This window comes from Pelophylax lessonae (assembly GCF_965119305.1).
Source record: "Pelophylax lessonae genome assembly, chromosome: 3".
Taxonomy (NCBI): Eukaryota; Metazoa; Chordata; class Amphibia; order Anura; family Ranidae; genus Pelophylax; species Pelophylax lessonae.
Genome location: NC_138770.1, coordinates 113193547 through 113205845, shown reverse-complemented (window position 1 = coordinate 113205845; position 12299 = coordinate 113193547). Strand labels below are relative to the sequence as shown.

At 42.2% G+C, this 12299-nt stretch overlaps 1 protein-coding gene across 1 annotated transcript in view; it reads left to right on the top strand.

Annotated features, from left to right (window-relative positions):
* The window catches only part of TNFRSF21 (TNF receptor superfamily member 21), a 179043-nt gene that overhangs the window by 62988 nt on the left and 103756 nt on the right, over positions 1 to 12299 (top strand). The window contains exon 2 of the mRNA XM_082251677.1: positions 10837 to 11446. Coding sequence (XP_082107803.1) covers positions 10837 to 11446 — 610 coding nt within the window. The remainder of the gene's footprint in view (positions 1 to 10836; positions 11447 to 12299) is intronic.

Here is a 12299-nt window from a genome sequence, read left to right as displayed (position 1 = left end):
TAAAAACCAAGATAGAATGAAACATTGTAAAAACAGCACTACCAGGAAAGTGATATGAATAATAAATACAAAATAAACAATATAGTTCATAAATTTAAAGTGCACTTAGTGATAGAAAATATATATATAATTTTTTTTTTTCTATTTTTCTATCACTATCAATTGCAATATATACCAGATGCTTAAATACTAAAGTGAATTGGTGCAAAATAAAGTGCAGTCCAAAAATTATAAGTCCACTGAAACATCAAGTAAAGTGCTGGACAAAAAGTGCTTGAAGTGCTCCACGCAGTGACAAGTGCTCCAAACGACCCTTTTGGGGATCCACTCACCAGATACTAGGAATAATCAAGCCTCAAGAAGCAGTGATTCTCCATGTAATTCTCACCGCATTGCTGTGCAGATCACATGCAATGTCTGTGCGATGCAAATTCAGCCATACAGACTGCCTGGATTTTCATCACTTTCGGACCAAACTCATGCAGGACCCTTTTTTTTTTTTTTGTCCGCACCAGAATTGGATTGCATGGCTGTTCACGCCAATGCAATCCAATTCCTGTCTGAATTCACAGTTTGCACTGCAAACTAATCTGGGGGTGTCATTATCTATCTTTGTATTGACAGCCGCAGAGGGCAGTGTGAACCACTGGCGATTCAGGTGCAATGCCAGAGACCGCACTGGATTTGCAGGGTTTCCTCACCAGTGTGATCCGGCTCTGAGAGAACAAACCTACAGAATCTCTTGTTTGTATCCCGGGCACTGCCTGTATAGAAAGGTGTTTTTGTCTGTGAGGATAGACCTTTTGTGCAGGTCCTGTGTAAAGCCAAATTTTATAGTAGACCTCTGTGACTTGACGCTTTGCGTTTGTCTTCGGCTTACCACTAAAGTCCGCACCCACTACTGAATTTCTGTTTGTCAGAAATGTCTACTCTCATTTCCTTCTTTTAAACTTAAATTTTTAACAGATCACGTTGCTGTTTCATGTAAGCAAATTTTTCACTGATCACCCTCCAGGATGTGGTCTAAAACATGAAGATTTGTGGTTCTGTTTGTTTCCCTCCCACTACCTCAATTCTCTGCAGTTTCTATGTCCCATCTGTTCTTTCTGACGTAACTGATGCTACCAACCACCAAACCAGGCTTCATACTGAAAAACAACATTTTTAAGAATCAAAATTGGAATATAAATAAACCACTAGTTATGCACTATATGGACAAGTGTCTCTGAACACCTGAGTATTACACCTATATAACCTTTTTGGCATTAATATAAGGAGGTGTCTTACAGCGCATGATACTAAACTAAGCATGCCAATATCTTCTGGGCAGGATGTGGAAACCTTACAAGCAGACCTGAACAAAATTATGGGGTGGGCAACTACATGACAGATGAGGTTTAATGTTGAAAAATGTAAAGTAATGCACCTGGGTGCCAGAAACCAGAAAGCAAGCTACTCACTGGGGGGGACCTCTGGGTGAGTCTAAGATGGAAAAGGACCTGGGGGTACGGGTAGACAACAGGCTTGGCAGTGGCATGCAATGCCAAGCCGCTGCAAGCAAAGCCAACAGAATACTGGGATGTATAAAAAAGGGGATTCACTCCAGAAATAAAGAGATTATTCTCCCGCTCTACAAGACTCTGGTCCGGCCACATCTGGAGTATGCTGTCCAGTTCTGGGCACCGGTCCTCAGGAAGGATGTGCTGGAACTGGAGAAAGTCCAGAGAAGGGCAACAAAAATAATTAGGGGAATGGAGGACATCAGCTATGAGGAAAGACTACAAGCACTGAACCTATTCTCTCTGGAGAAGAGACGATTGAGGGGGGATATGATATCAATGTACAAATACTGTACTGGTGACCCTAGCATATGGAAAAACCTATTCAGAGTAAGGGAATACAATAAGACACGTGGTCACTCACTAAAACTAGAGGAAAGGTGGTTTAACCTTAAAATACGCAGGGGGTCCTTCACTGTAAGAGCGGTAAGGATGTGGAATTCTCTTCTGCAAACAGTCGTATCAGCAGGGAGCATTGATAGTTTAAAAAAAATTAGATGGGCACCTTAAAGACCACAACATACAGGGTATGCAATGTGTGGTTAACAGTAGACACACACACACATCATAGGTTGAACTGGATGGATTGATGTCTTTTTTCAACCTCACTAACTATGTAACTAAGCTTTATTAACTGTGTTTCTTATTGGAAAGCTTTCCACAAGGTTTTGGCGTGTTTCTGTGGGGAATCGTGTCTATTCAGCCATTTGTGAGGTCAAGTGAGAAGACCTGGCTCACAATCCGTATCTCCCAACCATCCTAAAGGCGTTCGGTTGGGTTGAGGTTAGAGTTCAGTTGAGGCCACGTGAGTTCCTCCACACCAGACTTGTCAAAACATGTCTTGATGGAGTTGGCTTTGTACACAAGGGCACAGTCATGCTTGAACGGAAAACAGCCTTTCCCAAACTGTTTCTACAATATTGGAAGTATACAATTTTGTAAATTGTAAATTTGTTTTCTGTATCATTAACATTATCCTTTCCTGGAAACACTTGAAGTCAATAAATTTAAGGGGTGGCTACATTTTAGCAATATGGTGTAAATGTTATTTGGGTGCTTCTGTCTGAGATTCCCTTTATCAAAATTCCCTTCGGCCGAAATATCAGCTTAAAAAAATAAAGTGCATATTGCTAATAGGGGATTGTGTCACTGTATCAGACTCCCAGGACTTGTCATATGCCACTTTTCTGCTGATTAGGAGGGTTCCTTGCTTGGCACTCCCGCCAATCAGCTGTTTAACAGTACTGCCAAGCTTCTTCACGACAACCAAGGCTTAGACAGCTGTATTGGTTTCTTGGCACGATGAAGCCCAGCTTAGGAAATCCGTTGTCTATGAATGTGGAAAGTCCTAGACGTGCCAGCACAGCCTTAGAAACTTGTTGCGTTAGCAATGGATTTCCAAGACCAGGCTGCACTGCAATAAAGACAGCTGAGAACCTCTGAGAATAGCCAGAGCTTTCAGGACAGCTGATCAGGGGTTCAGCATGAGGGAACCCCTTTTCAATCAGCAGTTGTAGTAGGAGGATCATGGAATAGTTCCCAATTTCTATAGAGGACAGAAAACATGAAGCTGCCATTTGTTTATTGGGTTCTTAAATTCTGATTCTGAATGGAAACTCTAGCATGTCATTCTGTGTTTTGTTTTCATACCTAGTGAGTTGCTTGCCTGGAACAAACATAAGGGGCGAGAGTTGAACTTTTCAGACTTCATTGGCTGCCTCTTCCAGGTTAGCGACTAACCAGGTTACTGAAGCCAAGTTTTGGTTTAGCTGTACACTGCGTAATTGAAAGAGCATTGTAAATTCCTTCTCATGTATTAAGTATATACTGTTTATTAAATAGAGCCAGCTCTTACAGTAATATCAGGGACCAGCCCTCCTCTTCTATCAAAGTACGATTTTCTGGCTACTTGCATGAAGGCAGTGCTTAGTATTCCTAGCTGAAAGGACAGCAAACCATGCATCTTCATAATCCTAAATCTATTCTTCAATGTATTGGCAAATTTATTTTTTTAAAATGGACATTGTGTGTAAATTGAAAACGGCACAAAACATTCTAAATTTTAAGTTTTTGTTGTTTAAGGCAAATGCAACATTTTGTCACCCCAACAGGAACAAAGCGGAAATGTTCCACTAGGGACATTTGTTCTGGTGACAGCCATCTAAGAATGTGTTAAACCTAATCCTTGTGAACAGCCTTCCCAGAAGAGTTGAAGCTGTTATAGCTGCAAAGGATGGGCCAACTCAATATTGAACCCTACGGACTAAGACTGGGATGCCATTAAAGTTCATGTGCGTGTAAAGGCAGACATCCCAATACAATCTAGTGTACTGTACATGATTTGCCTTTAGATATACTTTACAGTGCAAATCCATTATACTTACAATAGACATTGCTTTAGCGTGACCAATCATTTACAGGCACTGAATGTTTCTGGTCACCGTGCCGTCAATTGGGGATTTCAGGTTCTCAATGTGTATACTTACTGTAAATGTACAATGTCATCATTAGCTCCTCACATTCCAGGAAAGTCCGTGTAATCTAGAACAGCTATAGAACATGTTCGGTGAAAGTAGAAAGGGATTTCTCCATAGTGTGCAGTCATTAAGCAGGAATTCATCTAGTTACTCATTCGTACTACTCTCTGAGTCAGACCATGATACCGTCACTAGTTTCTGCAAATAACAAAAGGCCTGACCAAAGAAAATAGATGACCTGCCAGTTTATTTACCGCAGCTCCGATTGCTTTGTAACCGAGCACTGTGACCTTTGTTTACTAAGCTAAAGAACATTGTCATAAGCAGTGATCCTCGTATGGCAGCTGGAGACCATATGCAATCCTGCATAGACCTGTGTAGCCATCATCATTTGTCAAAAGGTATGTTCATTATAATAATGACCTATCAGTACAGGCATACGTAATAATGACCGATCAGTACAGGCATACGTAATAATGACCTATCAGTACAGGCATACGTAATAATGACCTATCAGTACAGGCATACATAATAATGACCTATCAGTACAGGCATACGTAATAATGACCTATCCGTTAGAGCTGCACAATTCTGGCCAAAATGAGAATCACGATTTTTTAGCTTTGGAATAAAGATCACGATTCTCTCACGATTCTCTGTGTAACAAAAAAAAATTGGGATAACTTTACTGTTACGTTTTTTTTTTTTATTCATTAAAGTCTATTAATTGCGTTTGAAAGACTGCTGCGCAAATACAGTGTGACATAAAATATTACAACAATCGCCATTTTATTCTGTAGGGTCTCTGCTAAAAAAATATATAAAATGTTTGGGGGTTCTAAGTACTTTTCTAGCAAAAAAAAACGATTTTAACTTGCAAGCAGCAAGTGTCAGAAAAAGGTCTAGTCTTTAAGAGGTTAAACTTCCTTTCTCCCTGGCAGAGGGAAGGAAAAGATACAATGTAATCATTTTGTTTATAGTTACTGGGAGACTTAATGCTGATAGGCGTTTGTTTGCAGGAGGCTTTTTTTTTTTCCACAGCTGCAGCTATGCAAAGAATCGAGCATATGTCAGGTTTAGATCGTCAGGGGGGGTGAATCGAGATTGCGATTTTCATACGATTAATCGTGCAGCTCTACTATCCGTACAGGCATACATAATAATGACCTATCAGTACAGGCATACATAATAATGACCAATCCGTACAGGCATACATAATAATGACCTATCCGTACAGGCATACATAATAATGACCTATCAGTGCAGGCATACAGGAAAGGATGTTAGAAATTGCAGCAAACCTCCAAAAGTTTGTCGACGCCTGACCATCGCACCTACAATATGGCCAAAAAATATGGACACCCCTTCAAATTATAAGTTGAGGTGTCTTAAGTGAAAAGTACTATGTATGCTAAAGATATTTTAGGCTGACCAAAGACGGCTCAATTTTCTTTGATTCAGCACATGGACTAAACAAAAGAAAATCACATGATTTCTCATCCACGTTCAGTAGGAACTTCCACTGCTGGCTGTTGTAGTTAGGCAGTCTCGGTGCTGCTGAAAAGTGACTGCATCTGATAGAATGCATTCACGGTTTTACCAATTTTCCACATGGCTTATGTTGAGCCCCGGAGGCTTGCAGGGCCACCCACAGCTTGCATTTCGGCCAAATTTTACAGAATTCAAGCCATTTATGGAGGGCTTTTAGAAAATTGTGTGCTTCCAAACTTGTGCCATTGGGAGGATTTCAATTTTTTTCCAGCTGGACTGTGAACAAAGCCAGCTCCATCTAGACATGGTTTGATGCGTTTGCTGTGGAGGAACTTAAATGGCCTGCAGACCCTCACTTCAACCCTACTGAACTCCTATGGGATGAAATGGAATGCGGATTGCGAGCCAGATCTTCTCCTCCAACATCAGTTCCTAACCTCACAAATGCTCTTTTGATTTGAATGAGCACAAATTCCCACAGATATACCCCAAAATCTTGCGTAAATCCTTGCAAGAAGAATGGGGGCTATTACAGCCACTGGGATCACCAATTTCATGTTAATGCCTATGGTTTAGGAATGGCTTGTCTAACACTTATTTACAAGCATGTCTGCAAGCTTTTGGCCATACAGTGGGGAAAATAGTAGGGATGCACCGAATGTTCGGCAACCGAAATTATTCGGCCGAACACCGAAAGTGCTTTTTTGGCTATTTTCGGCCGAATAAGTAAATAGGCCGAATAAATTTTGCCGAACAATGAAGTTCTGTAGTAAATGATTTCTTTTTACCACTAGGAGGACACTGCACACCTCAGGCTTTACCAGGCAGTTAAACTTCTCCACATATCCTCGTCACTTCCGGTTGCTCTCTTCTATACACAACAGAGGACGGCTCAAGTCTCGCAATGTTTCCTGAAGAAATCCTTTCTGTTTGGGTGGAAGTTGTGTTTGTAGCCTGAGAGTGATAGAGAGATGGATGCGGGGGGAAGGAGGTTGGAAGGACGCTGCTGGTTCGGCATCTCCCAGCTGAGCGGAGTCCCCAGGAGCAGAGAGAGCTGCTGGAGAAGAGCGGAGCATGCAGTGTGCGCATGTGTTGTGGGAGGACGAGGGGGAGCCTGGTAAGAGGGAGCACAGATACTGTGTATGAGCCCCACATTGAAGCCGACATGTGGGTATGATTTGTATTGGTCCAGACTGGCACAGTGTACTTACCTGACGGATCCCTGGGGAAGCTGGAAATGCCCCTCCTCCACTGATCACCGCAGTCTTCTGGGTCCAGTGCCTGAGCAGCTGCATAGTGACCACATGGAGAGGTTCGCCGGCCACCGCTACCATTTACAGAATATTTTGAAATTGTATTTTTGTTATTTGATTTATTTATCTGAAAAGCAACACAAAATAGTAAAAAGCTAATTTTTACCATTTAATTATTGTAATGGTGAAAAAATTGGCAAAATAAATGGAAAAAATGCGAAACACCGCGTTCGGTATTCGGCCTTCGGCCAAGCATTTCATTTCGGTGCATCCCTAGAAAATAGTTATTTGATCCCCTGCAGATTCTATGTCAGTTTGCCTACTTTCAAAGAAATGAAGGGTCTATAATTTTTATCATAGGTGTATTTTAAATGATAGAGACAGAATATCAACCAAAATCCAGAAAAACACACAATACAAATGTTCTAAATTGAGTTGCAGTTCAGTGAGTAAAATCACAAGGCGTGTCTACCTCCTCAAGAAGGCACATGTGCAGTCATGCCATTGAGCAGCTAAATGATTGGGAGAAAAGTGCTGTGGTCAGATGAGACCAAAATTGAGCTCTTTGGCATTAATTCAACTCACTGTGTTTGTAGGAAGAAAAATGCTGACTATGACCCTAGGGACACCATCCCTACAGTCAAGCACGGAGGTGGAAACATGATGCTTTGGGGCTTTTTCTCTGCTAAAGGTACAGGCCGACTTTGCCGCATTGAGGGGCCAATATATGGGGCCATGTATTGTAAAATCTTGGAGAAGGACCTTCTTACCTTAGCCAGAACACTGAAGATGGGTCGTGGATGGGTCTTCCAGCATGACAATGACCCAAAACATACTGCCAAGGCAACAAAGAAGTGGCTCAAGAAGAAGCACATTAAGGTCAGAGTGGCCTAGTCAGTCTACAGGCCTAATGCCTCGTACACTCGCACACGCGATTATCGGCCGACCGATCGTCCGACTTTTGTCCAGAGTGGTGTTTTGTTGGTTGGAATGTGCCTAGACTGCACACAAATTTTCTTGGCCAACACAAATCTTCTTCAGAAGTGTGTCATGTGCTGGTTTACTTTCCGTGTGTTTTTTCTTCTCTGAGCATGCCCAGTCTTGCTCATCAGATATTAGTCTGCCGAAATCTGTACTGACTGACGGAAAATCGGCCGTTGTGTTGACGGCCAACAAACATTTTATAGTCTGCACACCAGATTTTTTTCGGCCGAAAAGTCGGAGTCGGTTGTCGGAAGCATCATACTAACGAGCCGAAAATCGGCCGATCGGACGTTGGCCGAATATTCACGGCCAACTATCGACGCATGTGTACGGGGCTTTAGTCCTATAGAAAATTTATGGAGGGACCTGAAACTTCGAGTTGCCAAGAGACAACCAGGAAACCTTAAGGATTTTGAGAAGATCTGTAAATGAGAGTGGACCAAAATCCCTCCTTAGATGTGTGCAAACCTGGTAACCAACTACAAGAAATGTCTTCTGTGCTTGCCAACAAGGGTTTCTCCACCAACTACTAAGTCCTGTTTTGCTTCGGGATCAAATACTTATTTTACTCACTGAACTGCAACTCAGTTTATAGCATTTGTATCATGTGTTTTTTCTTGATTTTTGGTTGATATTCTGTCTCTATCATTTAAAATACACCTATGATAAAAATTATAGACCCTTTATTTCTTTTGTAAGTGGACAAACTTACAAAAACTTTAGGGGATCAAATAATTCTTTTCCCCACTCTATAGTAAAATTGAGGGTACTAGTATATTACTGGTATTGGTAACTAGGGCTGCAACTAACAATTCTTTTCATAAACGATTAGTTGGCAGATTTTTTTATTGCTTTGATTAATCAGTTTATAACCTTACAAAAAGTGTGGTGTATAATTTAATTAATATGTAATTTTTTTTTTTTTTTAAAAAGGCAATTTTATTCTTAAATATCTCTATGCAGTGGTAAAAAAAAAAAAAAAAAACTATATGGTTAGGGAGCAAAATCTCGAATCCACTCTAAGAATTACGGACAGAAGAGAAGAGGTACTATATAATATTAGAGGTTGAATCTGGTAAATATCATCAGACTCAGATCAAGTTTTTTTATTTAACGGAAAAAAAAAATTAAAGACTGTTTTTATATATATATATATATATATATATATATATATATATATATATATATATCACTCACACACACACACACACACACACACACACACACACACACACACACACACACACACACACACACACACACACACACAGTATCTCAGTATCTCGCAAAAGTGAGTACACCCTTCACATTTTTGTATATCATTTATTATATCTGTTCATGTGACTACACTGAAGAAATGACACTTTGCTACAATGTAAAGTAGTGAGTGTACAGCTTGTATAACAGTGTCAATTTGCTGTCCCCTCAAAATAACTCAACACACAGCCATTAATGTCTAAACCACTGGCAACAAATGTGAGTACACCCCTAAGTGAAAATGTCCAAATTGGGTCCAATTAGCCATTTTTCCTTCCCGGTGTCATGTGACTTGTTAGCGTTACAAGGTCTCAGGTGTGAATGGGGAGCAGGTGTGTTAATTTTGGTGTTATCGCTCTCACTATCTCATACTGGTCACTGGAAGTTCAACATGGCACCACATGGCAAAGAACTCCCTGAGGATCTGAAAAAAGAATTGTTGCTCTACATAAGGATGGCTTGGGGCTAGGCTATAAGAAGATTGCCAAGACCCTAAAACGGAGCTACAGCACGGTGGCCAAGACCATACAGCGGGACAGGTTCCACTCAAAACAGGCCTCGCCATGGTTGACCAAAAGCAGTTGAGTGCACGTGCTCAGCGTCATATCCAGAGGTTGTCTTTGGGAAACAGACGTATGAGTGCTGCCAGCATTGCTGCAGAGGTTGAAGGGGTGGGGGGTGGGGGGTCAGCTTGTCAGACCATACTCCCCACACTGCATCAAATTGGTCTGCATGGCTGTCATCCCCGAAGGAAGCATTTTGTAAAGATAATGCACAAGAAAGCCCCGCAAACAGTTTGCTGAAGACAAGCAGACTAAGGACATGAATTACTGGAAACATGTCCTGTGGTCTGAGACCAAAATAAACTTATTTGGTTCAGATGGTGTCAAGCGTGTGTGGCAGCAACCAGGTGAGAAATACAAAGACATGTGTGTCTTGCCTACAGTCAAGCATGGTGGTGGGAGTGTCATGGTCTGGGGATGCATGAGTGCTGCCGGCACTGGGGAGCTACAGTTTATTGAGGGAACCATGAATGCCAACATGTACTGTGACATACTGAAGCAGAGCATGATCCCCTCTATTCGGAGACTGGGCCTTAGGGCAGTATTCCAACATAACGACCCCAAACACACCTCCAAAATGACCACTGCCTTGCTAAAGAATCTGAGTGTAAAGGTGATGGACTGGCCAAGCCTAAACCCTATTGAGCATCTGTGGGGAATCCTCAAACAGAAGGTGGAGGAGTGCAAAGTCTCTAACATCCACCAGCTCTGTGATGTCATGAAAAAGTGGAAGAGGCCTCCAGTGGCAACCTGTGAAACTCTGGTGAACTCCATGCCCAAGAGCGTTAAGGCAGTGCTGGAAAATAATGGTGGCCACACAAAATATTGACACTTTGGGCTCAATTTGGACATTGTCACTTAGGGGTGTACTCACTTTTGTTGCCAGTGGTTTAGACATTGTCTGTGTGTTGAGGTATTTTGAGGGAACAGCAAATGTACACTGTTTTACAAGCTGTACACTCACTACTTTACATTGTAGCAAAGTGTCATTTCTTCAGTGTTGTCACATGAAAAGATATAATAAAATATTTGCAAAAATGTGAGGGGTGTTACTCACTCTTGTGAGATACTATGTGTGTGTGTATAGATAGATCGATTACGCATGTGTGTTTGAGCTTTGGGGGGGCGGGACCCTAATGCAATAGGCTGCGCACCCCTATGCTCCCATGCAATCCATAGCAAGCAATCCACTTTCATTAATGTGTCTGCTCAGTAAGGTGGATGTTTAAACATAATGTGTTTCTTCTTTCAGATTCTGCTGTGTCATCTTGAATTGGTGAGAGCTGATTCGGTGCAGTTGTCCAACAAGAAGACAATATTTCAGCTGTCTGGGAAATATAACAACACTAAAATTGGGCTTACAAAAATCTTATCCTGTGACAAATGCCCAGCAGGCACCTATATGTCCAAGCACTGTACTGAGTCTGACCTCCGGGAGTGTAGCCCGTGCCCCAATGGCACCTTCACCAAACATGAAAATGGGAATGAACGTTGTCATCCTTGCAGTCCACCATGTGAGCCGCCTATGGTCACAAAAACAGCATGTTCTGCCTTGTCTGACAGCGAGTGCTCATGCCCCCCTGGCACATACCTCATGAATGGCTCTTGTGCCAACCACACTGTGTGTCCGGTAGGATGGGGTGTGAAGAAGAAAGGTAGCGAAACTGAAAACGTCAAATGTAGGATGTGCTCCTCTGGTACCTATTCTGATGTGCCTTCTAGTATGATGAGATGTAAGACCCATACCAACTGCTCTGAGCTCGGCCTGGTGATCATCAAACCTGGTACGAAAGAACAAGACAATGTATGCGGACCTCTTTCTTCTTCTTCTCCAGACCTCTACTCTTCGTCCACTGAATATGGTGAGACATCCTGCTTGACTTCTTATAGTAGTATTCTATCTTTTGGTTGAAAACGTACTTAGAAAATAGTTTGCATTTGATCTACCGCAGTTTTTTATGCTTATACAAGTAGAAAAAAATCTTACTATCCAAGTAGCACACAGGAAAACACACATGTAACTAACTTGCTATACTGTATGACAAGGTTTGCACTCACTGCAGATCTTTCTTTGTCAGGGGTGTCAAACTCAATTTAAGTGCCACAGCTGCAGGAGATGTGCGAGAGCCACATGAAATGGCCTGGTGGGCTGATGCCATGTATGTCTCCTGAACACTGCCAGTGTATGGGCTTACCCGTACTTCCCATATGCTTCCCGGGTTAGCAAACAAACTGTTTTTTTTTTTGCTGCCAGAGTAATTTGTGCAAGTGAAGCTAAAGGCGCTTTTCCACTGCATGGAACCGAACGGTTCGGCTCGCTTTTGTGCTTTTCCACTGCTGGTACCGCATGGTACGGTGTAGGAACAGTTCGGTACGGTACGGCGGCGCTTTTCCACTGCATGGAACCGAACGGTACGGATCTCAAAAACAGTACCTACTCGATTGTGGTTCCAAGAGGTACCATACCCGGTACCATATCCCACAATCCTTTGCATGCAGTCACTACTAGCCACTGACTGGTCAGAGAATCCCACCCACCCCGTTGTTATCCCACCCACTTAACTTTAGTACTACTTTAGTGGAAAAGCAAACCATACCGTTCCGTACCGAACCATTCCAACACCGTACCATGCGGTACCAGCAGTGGAAAAGCAAACCGGGCCAAGCAGGGCCGTGTAGAGCCGAGCCGGTACTTGCAGTGGAAAAGTGCCATAA